Source organism: Hetaerina americana, unplaced genomic scaffold (genome assembly GCF_022747635.1).
Source record: "Hetaerina americana unplaced genomic scaffold, ioHetAmer1.1.p SCAF_6, whole genome shotgun sequence".
NCBI lineage: Eukaryota > Metazoa > Arthropoda > Insecta > Odonata > Calopterygidae > Hetaerina > Hetaerina americana.
The window spans coordinates 76,551,446-76,577,435 of NW_027287205.1; the positions used below are offsets into that span (position 1 = coordinate 76,551,446).

The 25,990-nt window shown below is 39.4% G+C and overlaps 1 protein-coding gene across 1 annotated transcript in view; it reads left to right on the forward strand.

The window, feature by feature from the left end:
* The window catches only part of LOC139695469 (matrix-remodeling-associated protein 5-like), a 98,327-nt gene that overhangs the window by 60,839 nt on the left and 11,498 nt on the right, over positions 1-25,990 (forward strand). The window contains exons 3-4 of the mRNA XM_071594254.1: positions 2,098-2,308; positions 24,211-24,510. Of these exons, the coding sequence (XP_071450355.1) occupies positions 2,098-2,308; positions 24,211-24,510 (511 nt within the window). The remainder of the gene's footprint in view (positions 1-2,097; positions 2,309-24,210; positions 24,511-25,990) is intronic.

A 25,990-nucleotide genomic window follows, 5' to 3' on the forward strand; every position in this document is an offset into this window, starting at 1 on the left:
TTTAGAGATTGTCAGTCCAGTATTATTGGTCTCTACTGAATATCATCAATGTGCTGATGGCCAAAGATTAGTTTCTCCAGGCTACTAGTCAAGGTCTCTCCAATTCCTGTTGAATTTATTTTTTCCGATTTCCCTGCGCTGTGTGTGTGTGTCCTTTGAGTGGAGCCAAATTTTAAGTATCCTAAGTTTTCTAAAATTGCGTATCGTAATTCCATGAATGTATTTGATATCTTAGCCATTAAACTTTAATCATGGAGACATTTTTGCGAAGGGTGGAAATCATCTTATATTGATATTTCATTATGTAACTCTAGGAACTACACTCCACTTTAGTGACTCAAGCATGACTTAAATGATCGCTCTTGCCATGAGGTTTCATCACCCACTTCCCTTTTATTGTTGCCTTTACCGGTCTGTGATATACACTGTGCACTATTTTGTTTTTCTTAGGAGTGTTGTTGGTGAATCCCTTTCTTTACTCACGTTATTAACTTCTGCATTCTCGTTTTATGCATATTTGACCCCGCACGGTTCCTTTGATCTTCATCATTTTTGTGCAGTGCTACATTTCCCATTACTATTGTAAAATTTGGTTTGAATTTATTGAATTTTATTGCCATAAAATTCTTTAGTTAGATAAATGATTGTTTGAGTTTCATTGCCGGATATGATTATCGGGAATAACTTTTCCCAGACTGGAAGAGCTGGGTAGTATTTGGCGCACATTACCCGAAAACAAGACTTCGGAAGCACCTTTTGCCCAAACATCTGTCTATTAGAGGAAATATAATGAATTTCCTGTGGGTTTTATGTACTAATTAATGTTTTTATATGCACTGATCCATGCAACATTGGCGTTTTAATTTCCTTGAATCTCTATTTGTGAAATAACTGCATTCCGTTTCTCGTAGTCCTCTAGATAATAACTTTAGACTTTATCCCAGTCAAGGCGAATGATTTTTACACTCTGAAATTGTTGCATTGAACTTTAAAGTGTTTTACGATAATTATTAAGAACTAGATTAATTTTAAAGGATATGTTTGTACCATCCTGATACGGTTAAATGTAATTTATTTCTATTTTAAATTTCTGTTGTAAAAGGTTTTTAATTATCACGAATTTTAAATCACTCTACTAAAGCTTAATTATTACAGAGGAACAGAGAGTTTCCTAACACTTACTTGATAGTTGCTCTTTACCAAAGTGGGATATACTACTATTTCTTTTAAATATGCTCATTTCATAATTAATATTTCAACATTCTTTTAAATCACCTGGTAAATTCGCACTCGATTAGTCATGGTAGCTCAGGAAACATATTTGAATTTGACCAACTGGTCTGAACAAATATGGAGTCATATAGTGTAATTAATTACCCTTTCCTACTGGGACCGTGTAGTTATTACAATTTTCACGGCTTTCAAAATAATCTGTACCAAAATCTTGCACTGTATTGCATATTTTTCCCTTCGTCATAACATCAAAGAAAGGTTTATATGTCCAATTATCGGTAATTTCTTTCATCCTGGAGCACACCTAACTAAACCGGTAATATTTTACTACTAATTATTAATAATAAATTTTAATTAGATCAGTTATGAACTTCCATTAATGTTTTCCTAACTACCTCTGGTGAACGCAAGTATGAACTAATAAATAACAGATCCGTATACGCGACGGAAGGACTTTGATGAAAAGGAGTGAATATACCTTTTCCAAGCGGAAAATATTTTTTTTTATTTTAACGTCCGAGGAAGCGGTTTTGGTGCATCTAGGCAAAGTAAATTTAGGCTTCGTCTGTACTTCAATTGATCGAGTATTTGTTAAACTACTGTGCTGGGCTGCATTGAGAAAGTTAGAGATGAGAATCATTAAAAAGGAATAATTCTGCTCATACTTAGTGGTCCGTAAAGATTATGATGATAAGTTTATGAACATTTTTAAATGGATATTTTGTTTCAATAGTTCAAATGTTAGCAAAAATAAAACTGATCATTCTTTGAATTGTGAATTCACTCCGTCGAGAGCATGCGATGCTCGGGCGTCGAGTGCAGTCCGCAGTTGATTCATCCCCTCCCCCTTCTCCTCACCCTCAGGTTTCCTGGATCAGGAGGCGGGACGCGCACATCCTCACTGTGGACCGGTACACGTTCATCGCGGACGAGCGCTTCCAGGCATTCCACGTGGAGGCGACGGATACCTGGACGCTCCAAGTGAAGTACGTCCAGGCGAGGGATGCTGGCCAATACGAGTGTCAAGTCAGCACGGAGCCGAAGATGAGTCATTTCGTCACTCTGAACGTCGTCGGTAAGTTGTGTGGCGACCGATGGACGCGAGCGCGGACGGGGAACCACCCCCAAAGGGAAGTTCCCCCATCGTTCCTTCTTTTTTTTTTCAAACGAAAGGGAATCGTGCCTGTCTCCCTCAAACTCGCCAAACAATTTTAGCAGCTGATGGCGAGCCTGTTCGAATTGATTGCGGTCGCTGGTAAAAGCATTACAACCGTTCGAATTGGCACTCGGCGGAAATTGTAGCGCGAGCGAAGATAAGCTTGTAGCTTTTTTTCCCCCAGCACATTTAAAGGATAAAGCTTACGTTCCTATAGTTTTCCCTTCCTCTTAGCTGAGGTTGCCCGACTGGTCAATTCCCTAAGGGGAATTTTTCCTTTAATTATTTTTTTCTGCAAAAGCGATCGAGCATTCCGCCGGATTCACCAAACTCGCCAGTCAATTTCCGGACTTGATGACGGACCTGATCGAATTGTTTGTGGTCACTTGGCAATCTTCGAATTGGCTCAAGTCGTAGAAATTATAGCGTAGATTCTCGTTAAACTGAGGCTGCCCTCGCCAATATTTTAAGGCAAAAGTGCACGCTTATCTTTTCCCTCTTGCCTGAAGGTATACAAATGGTCAATTAATTTTTATTAAAATTATGAAACTCGGGTGTCTATTTTAGTATGCACCCTTGTCTATCCATTGTTTTTCTTCCCCTCAAAATAGGTCTGAAATAGAGAAACTGGAGCCCGTCAAGCACGTTTATCCCGTCTGATTACATATCACGAAGTGATCAGGCTGGCGGAAAATATTTCCGTAGCCTTTTCAAAGTGCAAATTTCCCGTATTAAATTTTTCCCGCCGACTAAGATACATGAGCTGGACCATGTCACTTTTAGGCAAAATACAATTCTACATCCCCAAAATCGGTATTCGTATCTTCTCCTCTCTTCCCTTGTGACCAATATGATGGCTGACATTAATTTATTCCATGCGATTGGGACTTGCAAGTTTTTTTGGTTTTTGCATTTTATCGCTACTCGAGTTTTTTCATTATTGAATGGAAGCAATGTATTAATTATTTTCGGTTTAAGATATTGTCAAAGTGACATGCTGTTTTAGTTTGTATTTCATAATTATAACTTACGTTTATTATAACTCTCTGAAATTATATTTCCTTAAGAAAACCTTCATTCATAAACCTCTTAAATACATTTTTTCTTGATTTGATAGTCCAGCAACGTCAAAGGCAATCGCCTTCGTTAGTTATTGAAACTGCCTTTGATTATTGCCAAATAATTCTTTACCCGATTCATGTGCATATTTGAGAAGGGAAAATTCAAAACCTCTTATGCGAAGAGAATTTTTGGAGAAACAAGTGTTCACTGGTAAAAGTAACTTTCAAACTATGGAGAAAAAAGACGAAACAAAATATACCGGTTACCTGAAGCCCTAAAACCGAGGTGCATTCAGTAAATCATTCACAATTTAGCATTATACGTTCGTTTCGTTAATTTTTCAACAGCAATCACTTAACTTCCCAAAGTAAACGGGTAGTTCATTGCATAAATAATGGGAATTCTTTATCTAAACAGCGACGATGTATTATCGAAAAAGTCCATACTAAATAAGGATTACCGTATCTTCAAACCCCTTTCCATTCTTTCAAGAGTATTAGCTTCAAATCCAAACCGTAACTTTATCTTAAATGTGTTTTACTTTATATAAATCTATTACAGGTTTCAATTTCACCACTTTTTCACCGTTCTAATTGTGAAAAATAAAAGGGCCAATTCAATGTGTAGGTATGTATTTCCCTCCTCTATTGATAGTGGAAAAATTAGTTTTATATATGGAGCCTCTGTTTGCCAAAACCCTGGAGAGGTAAAGTGAAATTAGTGTTTGGTATAAATATGGAATTGTTCGTCTAGTGCATGTTTGCGCCTGTTTTGACTAGGCTGTCATTTCAAGTTCCATTCTTCTCATATGGATTCGAGCCACATTAGAAATCCCTGTTAATAATCTGGAATCACTTAATTAATGCATGGGATGTATTTCCTTTTCCTTCATTGAGGAGGCCGATTCTCCGCGTAATTCGTAATTGAATATTTCAATTATACTGAAATTACACAGTGTGCACATCAAATGTAGCAAGAGCCACGATTTCCAGATTATTCCAGAATAATCCGGGCTCCCAGATCAAGTCCAAAAGCTCTACATACATAAACAACTACGGCTACGGCAGAATTCCTTATGGATTCTCTATGGAATCCTCTCTTCTCCCTCAATGGAAGATATGTAGTATCTGTCAAATAGCGTAGCCTACATTTGTACTGCATTAAAATTGGTGTATTGCTGTATTTAATTTATTCATTGAATTCCATATGAATTTCTCCGTTTTGAATAAAATATGAAATATTGAAATATAGGTAATATTAAATTCAGAGGACGACTTTTGGGCATCCATATCGAGGTTGTCACCCTTGAAACATAAACTTTTTTAGTCTGAATTTCCCATACGAATTTCACGGTACTCCATATATAATGAAATGAGGGGGACTTCATTTGGTGAAATAACGACTATAATTTCGTGTAATAAATTATTTATTACAAGGAGGTCACGCATTGTATATCTGTGCTATCTGACGTACTTTTTGATACCACGTTAAACAGTTGTTGAAGTGGCTTTATAAACAATTTGTAATTCACAGTATCAGTAATCAGTATCTACTTACACCGTAATCCCATCATGTATTTAAATCGTAATATTGATTCGAGGACATTTTGTGGAAGATTCTGCACACATAACTTCATGAAGGTACGTATTTCAAATTGGACTGTTAGCGAAGTGTTATATTAGTAACGGAAATAATATTGATCGAATCGTCATTCACTTTTGGTGTGGCTATTTTTCATTTCACGTTGATAGACCTTACTTGTTCCTCCATCCGGAAAAAGGCGTTTAAATAATCGTAGCAGGGACTCGTTTCCAAATTATTTTATGTAATAAATAAACAAAGCCCTTTCCTTTCCCTTTGATCGATGAAACCTGGCGAACTGGGACCAGAATTCTCTTTCTATCTATATCTCCCTCTTGTGACTGATAGCTGAAGTGCTAAAATTGTTTTCGTGTGCAAATGACCCCTTGTGTCCCCCGCGACCTCATGAAGTCCTCACGCAGTCCTCGTTCCGGGAATGGACGTATTTGATCAAGCTAGGTACTGCGTCATCAGGGTGATGGGAGAGTGGAAGTATTCGGTGACGTCATTTGCACAAAAACACCCGTAGTAATCTTCAATAAACGGCCTGCATCGTAATGATTATGATTACGACTGCATTTAGACTTTTCCCGAACATCCAAAGTTCTATCACACCGGCGCAAATAAATAAGGCTTGACTCTCGTCAAAATCGAAACACATTGAAAAACGTATGAATACGGGTAAATATTCGCAGAGTATGACGTCATCCCTTGGGTATGGAAAGGAGTTAAATTCGGCGTGACGAAGCGTGGCTTGGGAAAAAGGGAAAGACCGATGTACAAATAAACTCGTGACGACACTTGTGCACGGAGCCAAAATAATTTACCAGAATTGATGGAACATCGTTAAAAGGTTTTTATGGCCAATCGTAACAAAAGACTCTCGCAGGAAGAAGGGAGGGAATGTTGATTTTGGGCCTTCGTATAATTGTCAATTAGATGCTGTATTTTGATTTCTTGACGGTCGCCTAACTAAGCACAAAACGGTTAAGGAACTGAAAAGCCATCGGGTCATGCTTGTCACTTTTTACCCATCCGCTCGTCGGAATAAATAGTGCACCGTCCCGTCGCGGGATGCTCCGGGTGCAGCACCGTCGACAAAGGAAGCCCAAAATTCGGATCAACAGAATGAAGCGCCGAAAGGCTTTGAAATTTGAAGGAGTTAAATATTGCCAGAGGAATCGTGAGTGTCACCTTCACGCTTTCCTCACATCATGTGCCTAAAGCATATTAAACTCACGCGTCTCCTGGGTACGTGCAGAGTGAGTGCTCTTCCAGGCGAAGGCTCACGGTGTCACGGGGCGTGTATGTGTTAGTCTCCCAGCTGGGTTGCCAGCTCCTAATGAATAACATTCCCCGGGAATATAACGCGAGTAAGCAGTTTCCCCTCCTAACTGTGTGAGTTATCACGCGAGTCAATTTCGGGTGTCACACGCCTCATATCGCTGGACGTAAACCCTACGATTTTTACGACGTGGCTTTCCCCACACTTTTTCTTCCGATTTCCTTCTCCATATCCGCCCTTTTCTTATCTTTTTTGAGTTCTGTCATTATTTTTTCATATATTTAATAATGAAATATGTTAAAATATGCTACATTCGTGGTATTCTGTGCTGATACTCGCGTTGATAAGGGAGATAACAGTTAAGTTAAAGCAAATTGAAAACTACCTCGAAATCCTATTTTAATATTTTAAAAGTTAAAAATTTTATTATTAACAAGGGTCTATTTGTCAAGGTAGGATTTTCATGGACCGAGGGCACTGCTCGTCTCGAAAACCTCACTTACACCTAAACAGAATCGCGCTCTGCATTATAATAAAACATTCGTCAGCTTCGCATAGTTCCTACCTCAATTAATTCCATCCAAAATGCCTATTCTTTTTCGCCCTCTACCTCGTTTCCCAAGCATTATCTCCCCTATTCAACATTCCATTGCCACTCAATATGCCCGTGCATCAGTTCCCCCTGCCTTCGCTGATTTCCTCGAGTGTGATTCTTTTGGCTTCCTCTGCTATGATTTCGTCGTCTGTTTGTCTTTCCATCCATGAAAGCTCTACAACTTTACTCGTGGCTATGAAATATTTACATTTCAAGTATCTTGGAAACACTCACTGCACGCATAAGCTGCATTATGCATTATAAGTCTTGTGGGTATCATTTTATCCTTGTTTCTTCCTACATTAAGTGCATGAGCACGTTCGTTGAAACCCACGCAATACCTGACACCCCGTGAATCGAGCACTTCTCCAAGTAAGGACGGAAGGAAAAGTCTAAAACTTCAAATAATTGTCGAGAGAAATTCAGATAAGGGTTCGAGGGGGGGAGGGGCGGGCTGAGTAGATCCGGAGGGTTGATTCCCTCCCGTCGGGGCACACGAGCCTTCTTTTGCGAGGGATGCCGTTTGAGGGACGGATTCACCTGCCGAAACACGTGGTGGGTTCAGCCCTCTCTGTAGCATGGCTCACGATGTGCGTTTTGCCATGATAGACTTCTCCCTTTCCTCGAAATGCTATTGGCTGCCCTGGTTATATTTTAGTAATAGATGCGGTGCTCTTTTCTTCCTGCGTGTTTTCCCCATGGCTGTCGGTGTCGACCAATCACCACTGAGCGGCAGCACATCTCGTGATCAGTCCATATCGGAATTGTTCTTTAGATAATATTTATTGAAGAATGAGCGGAGAGAGAGCGAGGAAATGTTTTGTCGGTGAAGGAACAGATGGCGACATTGATCGAATAACAACACAGTGAAGATACCTGTTTATATGCGATCCGTAGCCCAAACTGCAGTATCTCTACAATAAGAATATTGCCAAAGATTATAAAATTGTTTGTGACGCAGATTCCCGTTTAAATGAACATGAACGACATTCAATTTTGCATACGAGAGCTGAGGTAATTGCTTTTAAAATGTTGGGCACAAGGTTCGGTTGTGTTTTTTGTAATCCTTATTGCTACACTCCTGAGGTTGTGGCAACAAAGACTCTTAGGTTCCTGCTCCAGGTACCAAAAAAAATTAGCTGCAAGTGCTGCTCGATGTGAAACAGTTGTATCATGACGGCATCTTGTCTCAATGAAGGGGGTGATCAGTACTAGTAGTTTCTCCTGTACATCTTTGTGAATCCTCGTGTAGTTTTAAAAGTACTTCAAGTCTTCGAAGCTTTTATTTATCGTGTATAAATAAAAAACATAACAATAAATTTAAATCAAAATCGCCGGAAGATTTTCAAAGCGTAGATCAGCTTGCGTACACTCTTAGGACCTCTCTTTATAATTTTACGGCGAGGCACCCGCTTTCTTTCTTTCAATAAACTCGACAGTCCTGCTCTCTTCGTACAACCTGAATCACAGCTACCACCTGTAATTTTTTCTAGGAGGATAAGTCAATAAATAAGTCGCAAACATCTCTTACAAACTGTTATAAGCTGTTACAAACATTTCATTCGGCACGCTTGGAATATCCACCGTAAAGTTCCGAATTGGCCTCTAGTGATTTTTAACCGTCCGGGCTCCTAAAAAAATCTTTTGGGTGGCCTACGTTTAGAAAATGATGGTTCAGGAGTCGGAGAGGTTACTCGTAGCTGCGACAGTCAAACAGAATACTTCTTTTCTGCCGTCTATTAAGGACTTGTAAAGAGATGGGATAGGTATTTGAATGTAGAGGGCCAATATGCATATCACCTCTATCCAGTTTTGCGAGTTATTTATTGACTCACCCTCGTACTTTTTACAAATATTCCACCCTTAGGTCTTAAAAATTTCTCCTTTCCTCGTATGAAACGCAGGTCTGCCAACACCGAAGTCCTAAGGTGTGATCTATCTTGACGTGGAAGAATGCTTGACTATCTGAATTCAGCAGATTCCTCTCCAATGTGAGCCGCCATCCATTCCATCAGCAAAACCCTCTCTCAGCACCAACAAAGAGTGGCAAGCAAGAGATGTCGCTAGGTAGCCCTCATCAACGAAAAATGCACCATGCAAACTGGACGTGATATTATTTTTTCGCCCCATTTGAAATATTTTGGAAGCCCTCGGTTCTCATTTCGTGGAGCCTAGGGATTCGCTCACGTTCGAAATCCCCCGCTCTGCCTAATTAACGCATCGCATTCTCTTCTCATCTGATTAGCCCCTCCCATATCTTCACCCCCCCTCCTCCTTCCCTTTTTATCGCCCCCATCCCTTTTCAACCCCCCATCCCCGGCCCCATTGTACGCCGCAAAGAAGAGCTTTTTTGCGATGGATAGAGGAAGAAGCGGGGGATAGTTATGGTTAGTTTCGAAGCGCGACAGGGGTGGTGTGGGGGGTGAGGGAGAGAGGGTTGGGGTCGGGAGTGGGGGGTGAAGGGTGAGTGCCGGCGGCGAAGGGAAGTGAAGTGCGACGTGGCGGTGAATATGACGTTGACCTAAATTGCTGGCCGAACGAGAGAGCGCCCAGTGTATTCCGCGAAAAAGGTGCGTAGAATAATGATACGATAATGAGGTCATATTACAGTTTTTGTGCCTAAGCTGTAAAAGAGGTAGGTACCATGGCATGCCCATGTCAGGTTACCCTAGATTTCCCCCCCCCCCCGTATTTTAATCTCTTCGCCGGCCTAAACTAGAGGTACTGAAACTACGACCCGTGGGCCATATTAGTCCTGCGGCCACTTTGATGAAGATTAGTCTTTCGTAGTTCGAATTGTATGAAATTTTGTGGCACTATTTATTTATGAAAAGACAATCTTCCTGTCTACCCTCAACCCCTGCTTGGCAAGTGCCCATTTTTTTACGTACGAGTGTGCAAGTGTCCACGATTTTCTTTTCGAACCTTGTTTTATTTTTATGCCTTTCTGGTGTTTCTAATTCGTATTTCATATGGCGTATTATCTTTGACGCGGTGATGGATTAAATTGGCCGGGAAGCCAAGAATAATACGTTTATCTGGAAACAAGAGTGGAGTATTAGCACTCCATTTGCAAAATTGAAAATCTCGTGCGCCAAATTACGGATGAAACGAGAAAAAAATACCTCCAAGAAAATAATTTGCTTATTACATTTATACATTTAACCTAGTTCGTTTTTAGGAAGTTTTTAATTAATTGATTACGGCAAAACTACGTATCTGCTCAATAAACTTCATATTTGCCTCGAAGAAGTGAAATATATGAATTAACGTTCATTATTATTTTTAAAAGAACTATGCGGGTTGTCCTTCGCCCACTAGGTGTGATTTAAAATTAGTGTTAAAATAATTTTATAAATGTTGTGGTTTTTGGTATATTTCGCCTTTCCTTATCAAATTTTCATTGGGTCTTACCGAGATCGGTATTATTGATATTGCTTGATTTCGGAACTGCAGATGATGAAGGAACAGCTGTTGTAGGATTTTTACATATTGCCGTGTTTGTTGCGTTGTTGCCTCATCTGGGTCACGGCGGACGCGGTTGGGGAACGTTTTAGGTGGCCCAGCCTCTGCATATAATACTCATACTTGGTTAAAATTAAGGATAGATAAAATTAACTTTCTTTAAATTGTTAAGTATAAAACTAGAGTGCAGCTTCTCGCGTTAGGAAGGTTAGGTCAGCATTCTCGGGTTTGGGAAGGATGGATTGATTTTCCCTGCTTGCCAAAAAAGAAAAGATAAACCTTCCTTGAAATATCTTCGTAATGAATGATGAATCACTATAATTTCTAATTTAGTTACTGAAGACAGCAGCATATGTCGCTTCATCTGTCATATCGTGCAATTAATTATCTGAAAGGCTTGACATTGGGCAGGAGGAAAAAATTTGAAAGAGTACAATTCCCTTTTGAACTTTAATTCTCCTTTTGAAGCGAACATCTGCCTCTCTTTTCTCACCCAAGTCTCGATTTTTAACCCCTGTCTGGAACATTTATTCACCCTTTGAAATGTGCCTCCCATTCTATCCGAATCTGTATTGTTTCCTTAGCGACCCCGTACCTCGCCACGAAGCGGCACTTTTTCTTCCTAATAACAATCCAATGGCATATAATCTTATGACCCCCACGGTGAATTGGTAAATTAACACCCACAATAGTGGAAAGGCTCGTCGGTAGAACCAGGTCGGAGGTCTGAAAAAAACGGCGAAAACTAGTCATTTTTTGGAATTAGCCAGGTGTAGTACCATTCACTAACTAGAGGGAAAAAATATTTCCGTTCTGTTCGACCTAATTTTGGTACAAAGATAGAGCTGATGCTTTTTTCTGGTAATTTAGTGGTCGAAATGGTAATCTTGAAAAGGGTGTTCTCCCACGACTTACTTACACCTGTAAAAGTGCAGGCGGAGGCTCAGTTAAGGATAGTAAAATATCTACAGTTAATTTCTCTCTGAATTAGCACATTTTTGCTGCATCGAAGTAAATATTTAAAAAAGAAACATAACGAACGGTACGTTAGCTAAAATTTATCATTATTCAATAAAAATCCGTGTGAGTAAACTGATTTCCACTTCATTAATTCATATTCATGTTCTGTAGGACTTTTAATTGACGCGATATAAATTTTGTCTTTTACGCACAAAGGCAATCAGAATCAAAATAAGGGCTCGTTTTATATATTTTTAAAATCTAAAGCCGAATGACGAGGTTGACATTACAACTCTTCCGTTGTTCAGAATGTGAAAATGAATATCTTTGAGATTCTCATCACACCTCATTCATTTCGAAAGCCGTCTCCGTTTTTTTTCTCTCCATAAAAGAGTTCTAAATTTTGATCAATGATCATCGGGTATGGTAGCTTGTCGCGAAGCGATATAAATCTTTGGATTTATATCTACCAGGGACAGTATGTGTGTCCGTTCCCCCACCACACGCCCTCGCGGCTGCTTGCTGGGTATTGTTTATAGTTAATTTACAACTTATATGCTGTCCAAACTAATAAGTTGTGAATCTTAAACAGTATATCAACTCTCATAAATTAAGGGGTGTTCCGGTGGTGAATTATTGCATGCACGTTCCTCCTTACGTAGTTAATAATTTATCATTAGGGTACGACGTATGTGCAACAAAAAAATTGAAATATTAAGTGCAAAAATGTGTGAACTAGGGGATGGAGAATGAGTATCTGATCAAAAGGTTTTGCTGGAATGAATGAAGGGAGAATTCACAATATTGCGTAATGATTTTCAGAAGACCTTGAGGAAAGATCAAAAGTGGGGAATAAAAATAAGAAAGGAAAGCTAGGATGATATTAGAGTGAAGGACAATGGAAGCACTATAAGAGCCGCATCTTGAATAGAAAATCCTTGGTGATGATCAATAAGATTATTAACATTCCTATATAGTCTGATGGATTACGTTTAATCAAGATGAGCCTCATTGAGTGTGAAGTTAACTTTAAAAATCAATCGTGGCAAATTATTTTCTCCTTGCAATAAAAAGATATGTATAAACTGCTTTCATAGCCAGACTTGATTTTTCCTGGAAATACACATATGTAAACTACTACTATACACGTAGTTGATACCGTTTCCGTTGACAGAACGTATCCCTCTCGAAAATGGGATCTTCATTTTAGTAAAACCCGGCGGAAAACGAAGCTATTATGTCGTGAGCAAGTACTTATAAGTCGGAATCGAGTACCTCTAAAGATGTGCTGGTTGGAGTTGGGTTCCATATTCGTCGCATATATTCAGCATTTGGGTGCAGTGACGTTTTCAACAATTTAAAAAACAAATTTATATGCAGCGATCCTATCTGTATGAGACCTTACGTAAGGAGACAAAACCAGACCATTCAAAATGGGAGTGGGTTCAAAATTGAAAATATACCTCAACAATGTGAAATATTGGCCGCCCGGTGGACAAGCAAGAAGACGAAATGGTCCACCACATAATTCCCATTTGAAAAAACATGAAAACCCCGTAGTTAAGTATTTTCGTCTTATCTCTTCCCGATGCGCAGACTTTGTGACATTTAATTTCAAAAGTGATGTTGTGTTTCCTCAGACAAGCCACGCCCAAACTGAAGAATCAAACCAATCCCTATTTGCTTTTATCATGCAGAGCAGCAGGTCAAAGTCATCTATTCAAAATCAGACGTAATGTGTGGATATGCTACCTATTAGTAAACTGATTAGTGTACCATACGAGCGACCATGCGTGGAAATTACAACAGCGACGACTTCTCATTATCTTCCAGTTTCTTTCTTTTGCAAAGAAGCATCTGATCTTATCTTTTGATGGTATTTCGGCTGTTTTTATTATTCGCAGATGGTGAAAAAAATAAAATAACTCAAATTGACGAAAACATAAAATGAGATCGCAGCAGGATATTGTGTCCTCCCCTCCAAATGTCCGTCATTGAAATCAAAATCATCATCATCAGTATTTCAATCCTAGGATTGGTTTACTGCAGGCCTCCATTCTACTCTATTTAACTCAAATTTATATTCTACTCTATTTAATTCAAATTTCCTCAATCCTTTATGCCTTCTCTGTTTTACGTCCTTCTTATTTTTCCCATGTACATGTCTCTTGGTCTTCCTCGTGGAATCTCTCCTTGTAATTTTCCTTCTATTATATTCCTAATGAATTTATTGTGCCTCATCGTGTCTAATCCATCTACTGCTTCTTTGCCGTAGAGTTCTCCATATGATCCTAGCCTCTTCTGCTCTTCTATAAACTTCTCGTTCCTTACTTTGTTTGTCCATTTAATCTTCAGCATTCTCCTCCAGTACCATATTTCAAAGACATCTATTCTTCCCTGGTCCAGTTTTCCAATGTTCCAAGTCTCGGAACCGTAGAGCGCCATGCTCCACACGACATTCTTGACGAATTACTTCCTTGTTTCCAGCCTTAGGTTCTTTGAACATAGTAATTGCATCTTCTTCATGAATGCCTTCTTAGCTTGGGCTATTCTTCGCTTGATGTCGGTCGACCTTCTTCCATCCCATTTTATGCTGCTGCCCAGATAGATGAATGATTCCACTTGCTCTAATTTCACCCCTCCAATAATGATATCTGCATTCAGCTTCTCTCTTCCACACACAAGGATTTTAGTTTTCTTCTTGTTTATGTTCATATTATATTATCCCAGTACTTGGTTCATAGCCCTTAGAGTTGCTTGCAGGTCCTCTTACGTTTCCGCCACTACTGCGAAGTCATCTGCAAACCGGAGTATGTTGATTTCTTCTCCATTTACCTTGACTCCTTTGGTACCCAAAACTTGTGTTTCTTTTATTTCCTCTACCAGGTATACGTTGAATATTGCTGGCGAGAAGTTGTATCCCTGTCTCACTCCTTTGTTTATTTTGGCCTCAATTTTTCTTTCATTTTTCGTTTACATTGTTGTAACCTGATTCTTTTAGAGGTGATGGATAATTCTTCTGCCATTGTAGTCCAATCCAAGCGCTTCTAGTATCTTGAAAATCTTGTTTTATTCGACGTTATCGAAGGCCTTCTCCAAGTCCACGAATGCCACATATAATGGTTTATTTACGTGTCTCATTTTCTCGGCCAGAACTCTCAAGCTGAGAATTGCCTCTCTTGCTCCTCAGTTTTTCCTGAATCCGAATTTGTATTCTGAGAGGTTTCCTTCTATCCTTCCCTCTATTCTTCGGTTAATTATCCGAGTAAAGATTTTTAACGCTTGACCCACCAGGCTCAATGTTCTATGTTCTTTGCATTTATCTATTTTCGGTTTCTTCGGTATTGCAATCATCATACTTTTCTCAAAGTCTTCCGGTATATTTCCGCTGTCGTAGCTATCTTTGATTATTCCATAGAGGGCATCCTTCGCTTTGACGCCGAGTGCCTTGATTATTTCTCCGTTTATTTGTCCACTCCTGGTGCCTTGTTGTTTCTCAGGTCTGCCCCGGCTCTGTCAAATTCACTTTTTAATATCTGAGGACCTCAATCGTCTTTACCTATCATGCCTTCGTTTTTAATTAAGCCATCTTCTATTGGTTTGGGAACTTGATAGAGTAATTTAATGTATTCTTTCCATCTATTCCCAACGTCGTCATCATCTATTAGTATTTTTCCACTAGCGGTTCGGATGTTTTGTGATTTTGTTTTTCTTTCCCCATATTCCCTCTTCACTAGTTAATAAGCCATCTCGCTATTTCCCTTTTTCATTAATTGACCCACAGCAGCTTTCTATCAATTTTTCCTTTGCCTTCTTGCGCTCTCGTATGACCTGGTTCCGCCACTGTTTACAGAGGTCTTCTTCGCTTTCATTTCTTGTATTTTCTTCTTCCATCATTGATACCTCTTATTTGAGCTGTTGTCCATGGCTTCTTAGATATTTCCTCCTTACTCACAAGGAGCTCATCTGCAAAACGGCAGAAATCAAAATAAGAGATGGAATAATTGTCCGCAAATTTCGTACATATCATAGGTTATACTTATCAAATATACGTGTATGCGTGTGTAAGTTTAAATCGCTTCAAAATATTTCCATTTAACTTCAATGTTTGTGAAAATTCGTCTTATCCGCGTACAGCGTTGCCCGTGAAGGAAATATTAAGTCAATTTCATGGTAAGCTTTGAATTTCCTTTCGTTTTTCAAGGTAATTTTGGAATTTTCATTAACATTCTTTAAGAAGAAGAGGGCATTCGGCTCAAAAATTATTTTCTCGGTGGAGGAGCTTTTCATGTCAGAGACTTAAAAGTTTTCAACTTGTGTAAGAACATAAATCCGTTTAATTCGAAATTGTTTCCCCCAAAGAAGCTCTCCATGCCAAAACTTACTTATTTGAAAAACTTCAGAAATTTTCCGTGTACCACTAATTCTAACTGAAGTTATCGCCTTATAATAAGTAGGAACCGATCGAAGTCCGTATTTTCTCTCGTATTTAGCCATATACTTAATTCTAGTCTGTCAAACCATGCTGCTTACACTATTCAATTATAAGGTGTATTACTAGGAATTCAATATCATAGTGCTACCCCTCAAAGTGTACAAATCGTACTTAAAGGCAATTCTGAGATATAAATTCGAAAGAAATTATTTATATCCTTTACTTTTTGTTGGGATTAGAGCGGTTTTTTTGCTGACGAAAAGGTTTATTTTATATTGACTGTGATTTAAATGTCGCGGAAATACTTCAATATATTTTAGTGGTTAGCAATAAACGATATTTTTACTAGAAACAAGTGTTTATCTGATAGGAAGGTCACCAAAGATTTCGTAGATGTATCTCAATAAATGCTGTGTAGGAAACGCACCTATAATTTAAAACACAAAGTTTGCCAATTTTAATGCTGCTATGATTGGCTGTGACTAATATGAGACCATGTAGGCTTTTAATTTTCTCCGTTACGATTGTAGGCAGCAATGTGAAGTGTATTCTGGCGAAATACCTGCAGTGTTCTTTGTCCTGCAATGTTAATTAAATTCTCTTCGCTTTCCAATCCGAATTCCACACATACAGAGATTCACGTCATTGGGATGGTGGCGCCATCTCATATCATTCCCGCTCGCGATTAATTCACGGAGCAAATTTAGGATTGCTCACCGACAGGCATTTCATTCAGCCGTAAATCCCTCTCCGAACTGGATTGAATTTCAGTGGGAATGACGGCCGCCGATGAAAATAAAACAATATATAATCATAATTGATGGTATTTTTGATTGGTTTGCCCCATCGGCGCACGGTCGACCATCGCTAATGGTCCGCGGGCCCGACGCGCTGGGGGAAGAGAGAGTGGGGTTGACGAAGAATTGGGCCCGGGGCGTCGGAATGGATTCGCTCAAGGGGCGCTCATTAGGAGCGATGATGAATACGGGAGCGCGTGGGGAAGGTGGCGCGAAGTGTGGAGGCACGGCCGAGGGGGGATCGGCGAGGGGCGAGAGGAAGGAGGCGTTCCCAATACTCCTCCACGCCATGATTCCCATCCGCCCCAGCGATTCCCTTTGAGACGGCGCGCGGCAAACTAACGCTTTCATGGTAATAGACGGCAGATATGATGAGCTTTTGATGTGCCGCTAAAGATGCTAATATACCTCCCTCCCATTCTGCTCCAGCGCCGGATTGCCAAGTTTGGAAAGAGAACGGGGGTTGAGGGCAAGGGGAGGCAGGCTGCACGACGAATTCAACGCTTTAGCTTATTTAGGCGCGTAATTGACCCCTCAGTGCCATACATAAATGGCAGCGCGTTTTCGTGCGATGAACGCCTCCTGCCAGGTCGCTTTCCTCTCTTTTTGAATAAATCACTGTGCCCCCCACGGCCTTTGTTGCCACGCCTTCATCCGACGCTACCTCCCTGGGCAATGAGTGCGGAGTCATCCCGCTGGACAAATATGAAATGGCGCGCACTCCATGGGTGCGGGTGGTTGTCACATTCGTTGGGATTGCGTGAAGAGTAGAGGTTAGCCAAAGGAACGTGTTTTTACTCCACTCAAGAGAAATCTGCAACTGCTACTGTTAACCGGCCTTTGCACTCAGAGAGGAGTGCATACACACTTGGTGAATATACGCATCGAAACTTGAAGGTTGAATCGAAAGGTCAAGGCTTTGCGAATTGGTAGCAGGGTAAAATTCGGATGTGAAATTTTATTGAATAAAATAAATAAATCAGCTAAAATATCAATGTGGATAATATATAATGGTTACCTCGGCCGACCGCAGAACATATATTTTTACCTAACCGATTTCAACTGTTTCTCGTTCTTATTAGTGCAAAAAAACAAATATGCGACGCAATGTGTGTGTGTGTGTAAGTGGAAGGATTGAGAGCGGGAGGATGGAGAAATAATGTGAGAGTCATGGGGACGAGCCTTTGAAGGGTCGCCAGGTAAGGAACGAGTCTAACATGTAAGGTAGAGTGGAAAGTAAACTCGTCCGTTGGAAACTGGATCGGGAATGTTTGTTCTCTAATTTTATCGTAAATAATCAACTTTTTATCTTTGCGCCGAAATGCTAAGGTTTACTGAACAAAATCTCTCTGTTATCCAGGTAGGTGTCTGGAGAACAAGAAATAAAGTTCTGAATCACAGCTTTTATGCAGAATATGGTCTCAGAATGTACGATCGTGGTAGTTTATGGTACACACTAGGGGTAATGGATGGGAAATGAGGTGCCCTTGTGCTTCACCCGTTAATAAGCATGAAAAATTATTGGTAGGAAAAAATAAGGGTTGCCTGAGTAGTGATGGGAGATTAACTAGAAGACAATTAGGTGGGATCAAACCTACTGGAACGTTCGATTGGTGGCAACTGATGAGATATTACATTTCCCCATAACTCTCCCATTTTTTACGATTCCTTCAATCCTCGTTCGCTATTTCTTCGCTTCTTGATTTCCGATCATCATGATTCTCCGCCTTATCTTTTGATCGCCGTTTGTTCTTCATTTATCTGAAGTAAAACGAACTGTTGGTTAGGAAAGAACATACATGGTATGGATAAAAAGTATCTGGAACAGTTTGTTACTGACGTGACTGTAGGTTGCAGAGCGCTCGCACCGCTAAATCTCGGTGGTGGGAGGTATGACCGTTAACACGCACCAAGCGCCAATCGCCTACGATCATTCGTTCAGGCTACATCGTGTTTTAAGTGGATCCCTGTCGAGTGACTCGGTGCAAGCGCAAAATACAGCCAACGATTAAACAGCGGTACACCATCAAATTTGGTGTTGGACTGGGAAAATCGGGTGCGAAGACGTTGGGCATGATTTGCATCATTGATGTGATCAATGATGACAGCATCTCACGAATTGCAGTTTTTAAGGCGCACAAGCTCTTCAAATATGGCCGAGAAAGTGTGGAGGACCAGCCCCGCGACGAACAGACGTCGACGTCTAACACCGACGACAATGTACAACGCGTGCGTGAAGTGCTGAATTACGACCGTCCATTAAGTGTGCACATGATCGCAGATCGAATTGGCGTTGATAAGGTGACAGTGCACACTATTGTCACTGAAACTTTAGGACTTTTGCGACGCGGCGATTCCCCAACCCCCTAACAGTCCCAACTGGACACCAGCAGACTATTTTCTATTCTTGAAAGTGAAATTCTCCCTCAAATTACACCACCATGGGGCCCAAAATGTCGGCAAAGAAGCTTGCACGCGTTTCCTTAAGGAGCTACCAGGGAGCCTTCGAGTCGTGTTAAAGCCTCGGGCAAGAGAGTGTCGACGCTCAAGTTATGTACTTAGAAGAACTTTGAGGCATTTTAGCAATATCTGAAATAAGTCTGTTTTCCAAAACTTTTCCCGATTCCTTTTATACAAACATTGTAGACGTAATTATTATTAGCAATATAGGTAATCTACCGTTAGTTTGGTTTTGAATAGACACAAGGTGTCAAACGGTGCAGCGACAATTGCTTTGTCTTTCCTAACAAACGCAACCAACATCCAATTCTTCAAAAAAAAACCCTCTTTAAATCCGTATACTTCCTTTCTCCCTTCATTCCATCCAACATCCCTATTCTATTCCCGCTCCTTACTCGTTTGCCTAGCATTCTCCCTTCTAGCCCAGTCTTCAACATCCTACTGCCAATCAGTATGCTTTGCATCCATCTTTCCTGCCTCCTTTGGATTTCTCCCAACAATTCCCCAAGCTCCTTCGATTAACATACTCCTCCATTTCATTTGTTTTTCTCTCTGCCCACTTTACCTTCTTCATCCTTCTCCGTAACTACTTTTCAAAAGCCCCCAATCTACGCCGATCAGTCTGATTCAATGGCCATTTTTCAGCGTCGTGCATAACTACACTCCATATCAAAGTTTTGTCGGGCCTTTTCTTAACATTTTTCTCAACGTCCCCGTTATCCATTCCCTTCTCCTTGTGAAAGCCTCTTTACCTAATAAAGTTCTTCTCCTTACGTCCCTATTACAGGTGCCGTCCCTGTACTTTGACCATTTTTGTCCAAAACACTTCAGAGATACGTAAACTGTTCCACCTACTTTAGTTTCTGCCCCCCAATTTCAGTGTTAACTTTGGCCTTTCTCTTTCTGGAAATCGCATTACCTTTGTTTTATATTTATATTGATTCTCATCCCATATCTATCGCACTGAATTTCCAGTCCACTCATCAATGCTTGTACCCCTTGGCTGACTGATGCACTAAAGCTTGGTCATCAGCAAATGTAACTACCCGCCGACTTGCATACCAATCTCTAGTTCTTCCCATGCCTCTTTAATCATTTCCTTCACACATACGTTCTAAGTCACGGGTGATAATGGAAAACCCTTCAAACATTGCCTATTTGGACTCTCCTTGCCCCAGTCGCACCTGAGCCGTCTGAGACATGTACACATTGCGAATTAGCCTCCTGTCCTCCCAATCTATTCCTATTTTCTGCAATATGCTCATAAGTTTTTCCCAATTCACTCTATTAAACGCCTTTTCGAAATCTACGAAACAAGCAAATGCGTCCTGATCGTGTTCTATATTCCTCTCGATTAGTGATCTCATTACTGAAATTCTATCAAGTTTGCCTCCCACCTTCCAACCCAAACTGATCATTCCTTAAGCATTTGCTCTGCTCTCCGTCCTCTTATCTATAATCCTGAAAACCACTTTAGCTGCGTGCGAAATTAAACTTACCTCCTTTCAAGCTGGTTCAACCTTATTGTTTAGAGCACCAATTTCACCATTCCTCTGACAACTTGCCATATCCTCGCACTGCGTGTTACACCACGCTTTTTTTGCTCTATTTTTTACTCGCCTCAATTTATCATTGAACTCTCTATACTTACTGCTACCTAACTCTGTATTCACATTCCTTTTTTCATCTATCTCTTTAATCATCTCGTCCGTAAGTAATGATTTCCTTGTCCTTTTTCTATCCTATAGTTCCTATAGTATCCTATATCCTATAGGTCCTATAGTTTCTTTTGCGGCTTTCGATATCTCTTTTTAAAATATTCCTATTTTTTTCCTCGGTAGTATTCAGCTTCTTTCCCTCGCTCATGATACTCTCCACAGCCAGCTGATACTCCTCCCTTTTCAAACACTTAACACAGAGCAACGGATAAAATGTCTCCAGTAGAAGTAGACTTAATAGCTTACCGGCAAACATGCTTAATGGTGAGACATCCTGAAATAAACAACATGTAAATGTTTCATTCAGCTACCTGTCATGAAAAAACATAACCGTGTGGTTGTTTAATGTGGTTGAGTACATTCTGTCGAAACAAGCTAGATAAAAAACAATATTGAGATATACGTCGCTGTAGCAAACTCCACGAATGCCATTCTAAAAATGTTTTTTTTAATCCTCATATTTTGGATGATTTCAAATACATAATTAATTAAAATTATTGTGCCGGATGGATGAACTTTCAATAGTCATTATGGGAAGAATCGATTCTCTTTAAGAGGACGGCAGGGGTTGATTCTTCCCATTATATTCATACGGCCGACCGTTCCTTTGCTTTAATTTTTATACTTGTCGATTATTTTTAGGAGATCGTTTTCTAGTTAGTTTGCCCAAGCTACCTTCATTCCAAAACCACATCTAGAAAGCGTGGCATCTTAGCTCATAATTCTTTCCATTTAAGTCCAGATACCCTCAGAAATAATTATTTCGGCCTTGAAATCTTCCTTTACTGTTTTATTCCTTATTTCGAGCCTTCGGAAAAAAACTAATAGTCTACGAAGTCACGGGAAGATTCCGAATTCCAGTGCTTTGAAGTTGCCGAGAAAGGTACCATATATCATCAACCGACCCTCACTCATGTCAAATATAAAAGAGCCTCGTAAAAATACGGTATCCCCGGTACGCATGTTATGTCAAATGGGCGTATTTTCCCTATCAGGCTAAGTAAACATTGTTGTGCTATCGGCCTATCGTCTTCCGCGTCTGTGTCTTGCGGTGATAGGTTTAAAGCATTCCTGCTCCCGTGGACCATCGTGGTATTCTCAAATATCCGGGACATAAAAGATGCGTGGGTGAAAAATTCGATAGACTGATTTTTTCAAAGAATCCGATTATCTCTAAAAGGATTTTTTATTTTAAATAAATTGATTGAAAGGAGAGCTATTTTCTGCTCCGCCCGGTCGTATGGAAATGTGTACCCTGATGACAATTTCTGTTGAGTCACAAGAAATTTGGATTGGAGTAGGGAAGCAGGGTCGCATTAATACTGTATTACCAGCCGTTCCCCCCCTGACCTTTTCAATTAGGCATAAAATGTATTTATAGTATAATTCGATTTATAGTATAATATTAGAGTTAGTGTACTGCAATAATGTTACAAAGACAGTACAAATTTGACATGTTAGTTTCATCTAACTTCTTGTCAAATTTCAGATTGGTCTCTCACATGGGATATGTTTGTGACAATAGCATAACATGAATTTACGTACATTTGAGAATCGATATCAATGTATTATCAGTATGTAGTATTAACCATTCTTAAAATCCATAGTAATTTCAATAATAATACAATATTATATTACTACTACATTATATGTGCTCTAGAAGGGAAAAATTCTCTTCTAAATGTCACAGGACAATTTTATATGAAGTGTTCATAGCATCTTTTGATTTTCAAGTAATTTTAAGAAATAAGCTTTGCTAAAATCTCATTGCTGATCTCAGCAGCATTGGTCTATACTTTTGTAAATTAATCATTGTGTAAGATTCCACACTCATTACTATATCTGTATCTCTTTCAGCATTCAAATACCATTTGCAGATTGTTTTTACATTTCACAGTTCAACTAAGTGAATTAAAAGACAACATGTTTAACTGTGCTAGAATTATACCTTAAATCTTTTGGTGACATCTTCTTTTCCCTGGTATACATGGAAATTGCCTAGTCTTTTTTGATGAATGTATGTTAGCACTTAAAAATGTCTTTAAATCCTAGTATGAATGTGTTTTAGCCAATTCTTTTTTTACATGTAAGATTATATGATTGATGGTTTCATTAACACATTATTCGTACCTCATTGTTTGAGTGAGTTTTGGCTGTTTTCTGCTCTGGAATTGGTGGTTAATAAGGATCAAATTTAATCTTATAAAATGAATTGCAACCATAAGTGGATACAACTGTTTTTTTTATATTCAGTGCTTTAAAAAAGGTAAAGAACAAAGCAGTTTCACTTCTTTACTACCACTTTGAAGGGAAGTCTTCATCTCTGAAGTGGTGCAAATTACCTTTTTATGGAGAAATAACCCAAAGAATAGGAAAATGTCTTTCTAAAGGACCAATTCAGGGTTGCCTTCTACAATAGGAATAATAAAAGGGGTTTACCCATCAAAATTGAAGACAGGGCCAATCATTTGGACAACAGTGGAGTGTGCATGTTTAAATGCAAAGACTGTGAAACCATATGTGTGGGGCAGACTGGGAGATCCTTCTGAACAAGAGCAGAGGAGCATAGGAAAAGTTTCATTCATGGGAAACCATCCCAATCCCACTTTGCAAGTCATCTGCTGGAGGAGGGACATGCAAATGACTTTACTCTGGAAATTGTGCACCTTACAAGGATAGGGTGCAAAGTGGGCATATTAGAAGAGCAGGAGATAAGAAGATATGGGAAAAGAGAGCATTCTTAATTACATTGTTTTTTAAAGTTATTCCCCACTGCTGGAAACCTCCCTCTCATTCAAGAACATGCCTTGTGACCCCCAAACCTGAACCTTCCTAGTCACCTGCCACCTCCATTCTCCATTCCCCCTTCCCTCTGGTGACACACTCCCCAGGACTTCACCCTCCCCCACTCTCCCTCGCCAACCTCCCCTTCCTTCCGTCTGCCATCCCCACGGACTTCAACCAATCCCGCCACCTCTTTCCCCCCTTCACCTCTACTTGAGCATCTATACTGAACTGCATTATGAACTTAGCACCTGAGAATGATGCAGATATGTTAAAGCAAGTCATACTAAACAAAATTGGTGGAAAGATACATTGTGTTTTTTTTTACTTCAGTGATAATTGATTTCCACAAAGTTAAGCCTGAAAACATAGATTACTTCAATTAACCTGCTTTGCAGCAAAGGGTTAACAGATGAATGATGTTGCAATTCTCAGAAATTAATTTGTGTTAGCATAACTTTTAATAGTCCTTATACATTTAATATTTTTTGGAATTCATTATTTATCACCACCCCATTGATTAGTACATACTAATAATATTTGCGAATAACTGTAATAATAAATATTATATTCTTAATATTCATGTTGAAGTTCTCATTGAGACATGATTTTCTCTGAATAGATGTGATTAACATTATTGGCTTTCTCATAGTCTTATCTCTTCATATCTTTCTTGCAGTGCCCAAGATAGAGATCATGGGAGAATCAGACATATATGTGAAGACAGGCAGCACAGTCAACCTCAAATGTGTCATCACACAGAGCCTTGAGGAGCCAGCCTATATATTCTGGTACCACGATGGGGAGAGGGTGCTCAACTATGATCGAGATGCCAAGGATATAAGGGTGGAAAGGGTGTCTGCAGACACAACTATTGGCACCCTTATCATTTACAGTGGTCGCCGAGAAGATTCTGGCAATTACACCTGTGCACCATCTAACTTGGACTCAGCCAGTGTCCTGTTGCATGTGCTAAATGGTAAGGAAATGTTAAATTTAAACACTTATAGAACTTGAAAGAGTTTTTTAAATGGATGCTTGTGCTCTTGGTCATGTTTTTTACTACCCTAAAAAATATGTTTATTTTGCATTAAAAGAATTTGATCAAGTATTGACTCATTTACATTTATGAAAGTGCAAATGAATGTAGCATTAAAACATTTCTAATTTGTAGGCTAATGAATAGTTTACAGTATTTATGAGATGACAACTGATGTCTAGAGATTGCCAGAGTCTTTAAATGTTTTTAATTATGGAGAGACTTTTCGAGATATCTTTGCATATCCAAAAATTAGTCTAATTGAATCATACAAACCAAAATTTAAAAATGTGTTTGCAACTTTGCTGGCCTCCAGTTGCTTTTTTTCAATTATAACAATCATTATCTTACCCTATGACAAATATTGTAAAAATTCAATGCATACAACATTTCAGTCATGTGTTGAATAATCAATTAATAGCACATTTATATAGAATAATTGTAAAATGAATAGTTGAGATATATTATAACAATGTCTATTGCAAAGATGTCAGAATGGCCCAAATAAGGGGTTCAGAAACATGAGGTTTTTTCAATCACTTCTTGACAGCATACCTTTATTATTATAGGTAATCTACTGGTTAAGGTAGGTTTCAGATGGGCAAAAGCTACCAAACAATTATCTTGTCTCTCCCATCAATATGCAACCCAACATCCTACTCTATGACAAGCCCTTTTTCATTTCCATGTACTTACTTCCTCTCTTAATTCTATCTGGTATTCCTATTCTATTCCTGCCCCTTCCTCATCTACCTAAAACTCTTCCCTCTGTCACAGTGTTCTCATAGAGCCCCTGTTTACACAAGCCTTTTCTTAACATCCTCACTCAACATCCCTCTCATTAATTCCCTCCTCCTTTCAAAAGCCTCTTTGGCTAGTGTAATTTTTCTCTTTACATCCGTACTAATTAGATCATTTTGGTCAAAAACACTTCCAAGATGCATATACTGGTCCACCTGCTCTTTTTTTTTTCATCCTATTTTCATTTTTAGCTTAGCCTTTCCCTCTCTCGAAAACTTCCTAAACCTTGTTTTTTTTACATTTAATCTCATCCTATGACTACCATCCTGAATTTTCAATTCACCTAGAAATGCTTGCCCTCACTGGGCTGACTGAAAAACTAAAGCTTGGTCAACAGCAAACCTGATTTTAAGAATTCCCCACCAACTTTACTCATATCTACAGTCATTCCTATGCCTCTTTAATCCTTTCCTCCAGATACACGTTGAATAGCAGAGATGATAATGATCAACCCTGCCTTACTCTTCTTCCTAACACTGTCCATCATGACTCTCTGTCCTGAGCAGTCTGAGACATGCACAGGTTGCAGATTAGCCTCCTGTCCCTACAATATATTCCTATTTTCTGCAATATACTCATTAATTTTTCGCAATTTACTCTATCAAATGTCTTTCCAAAA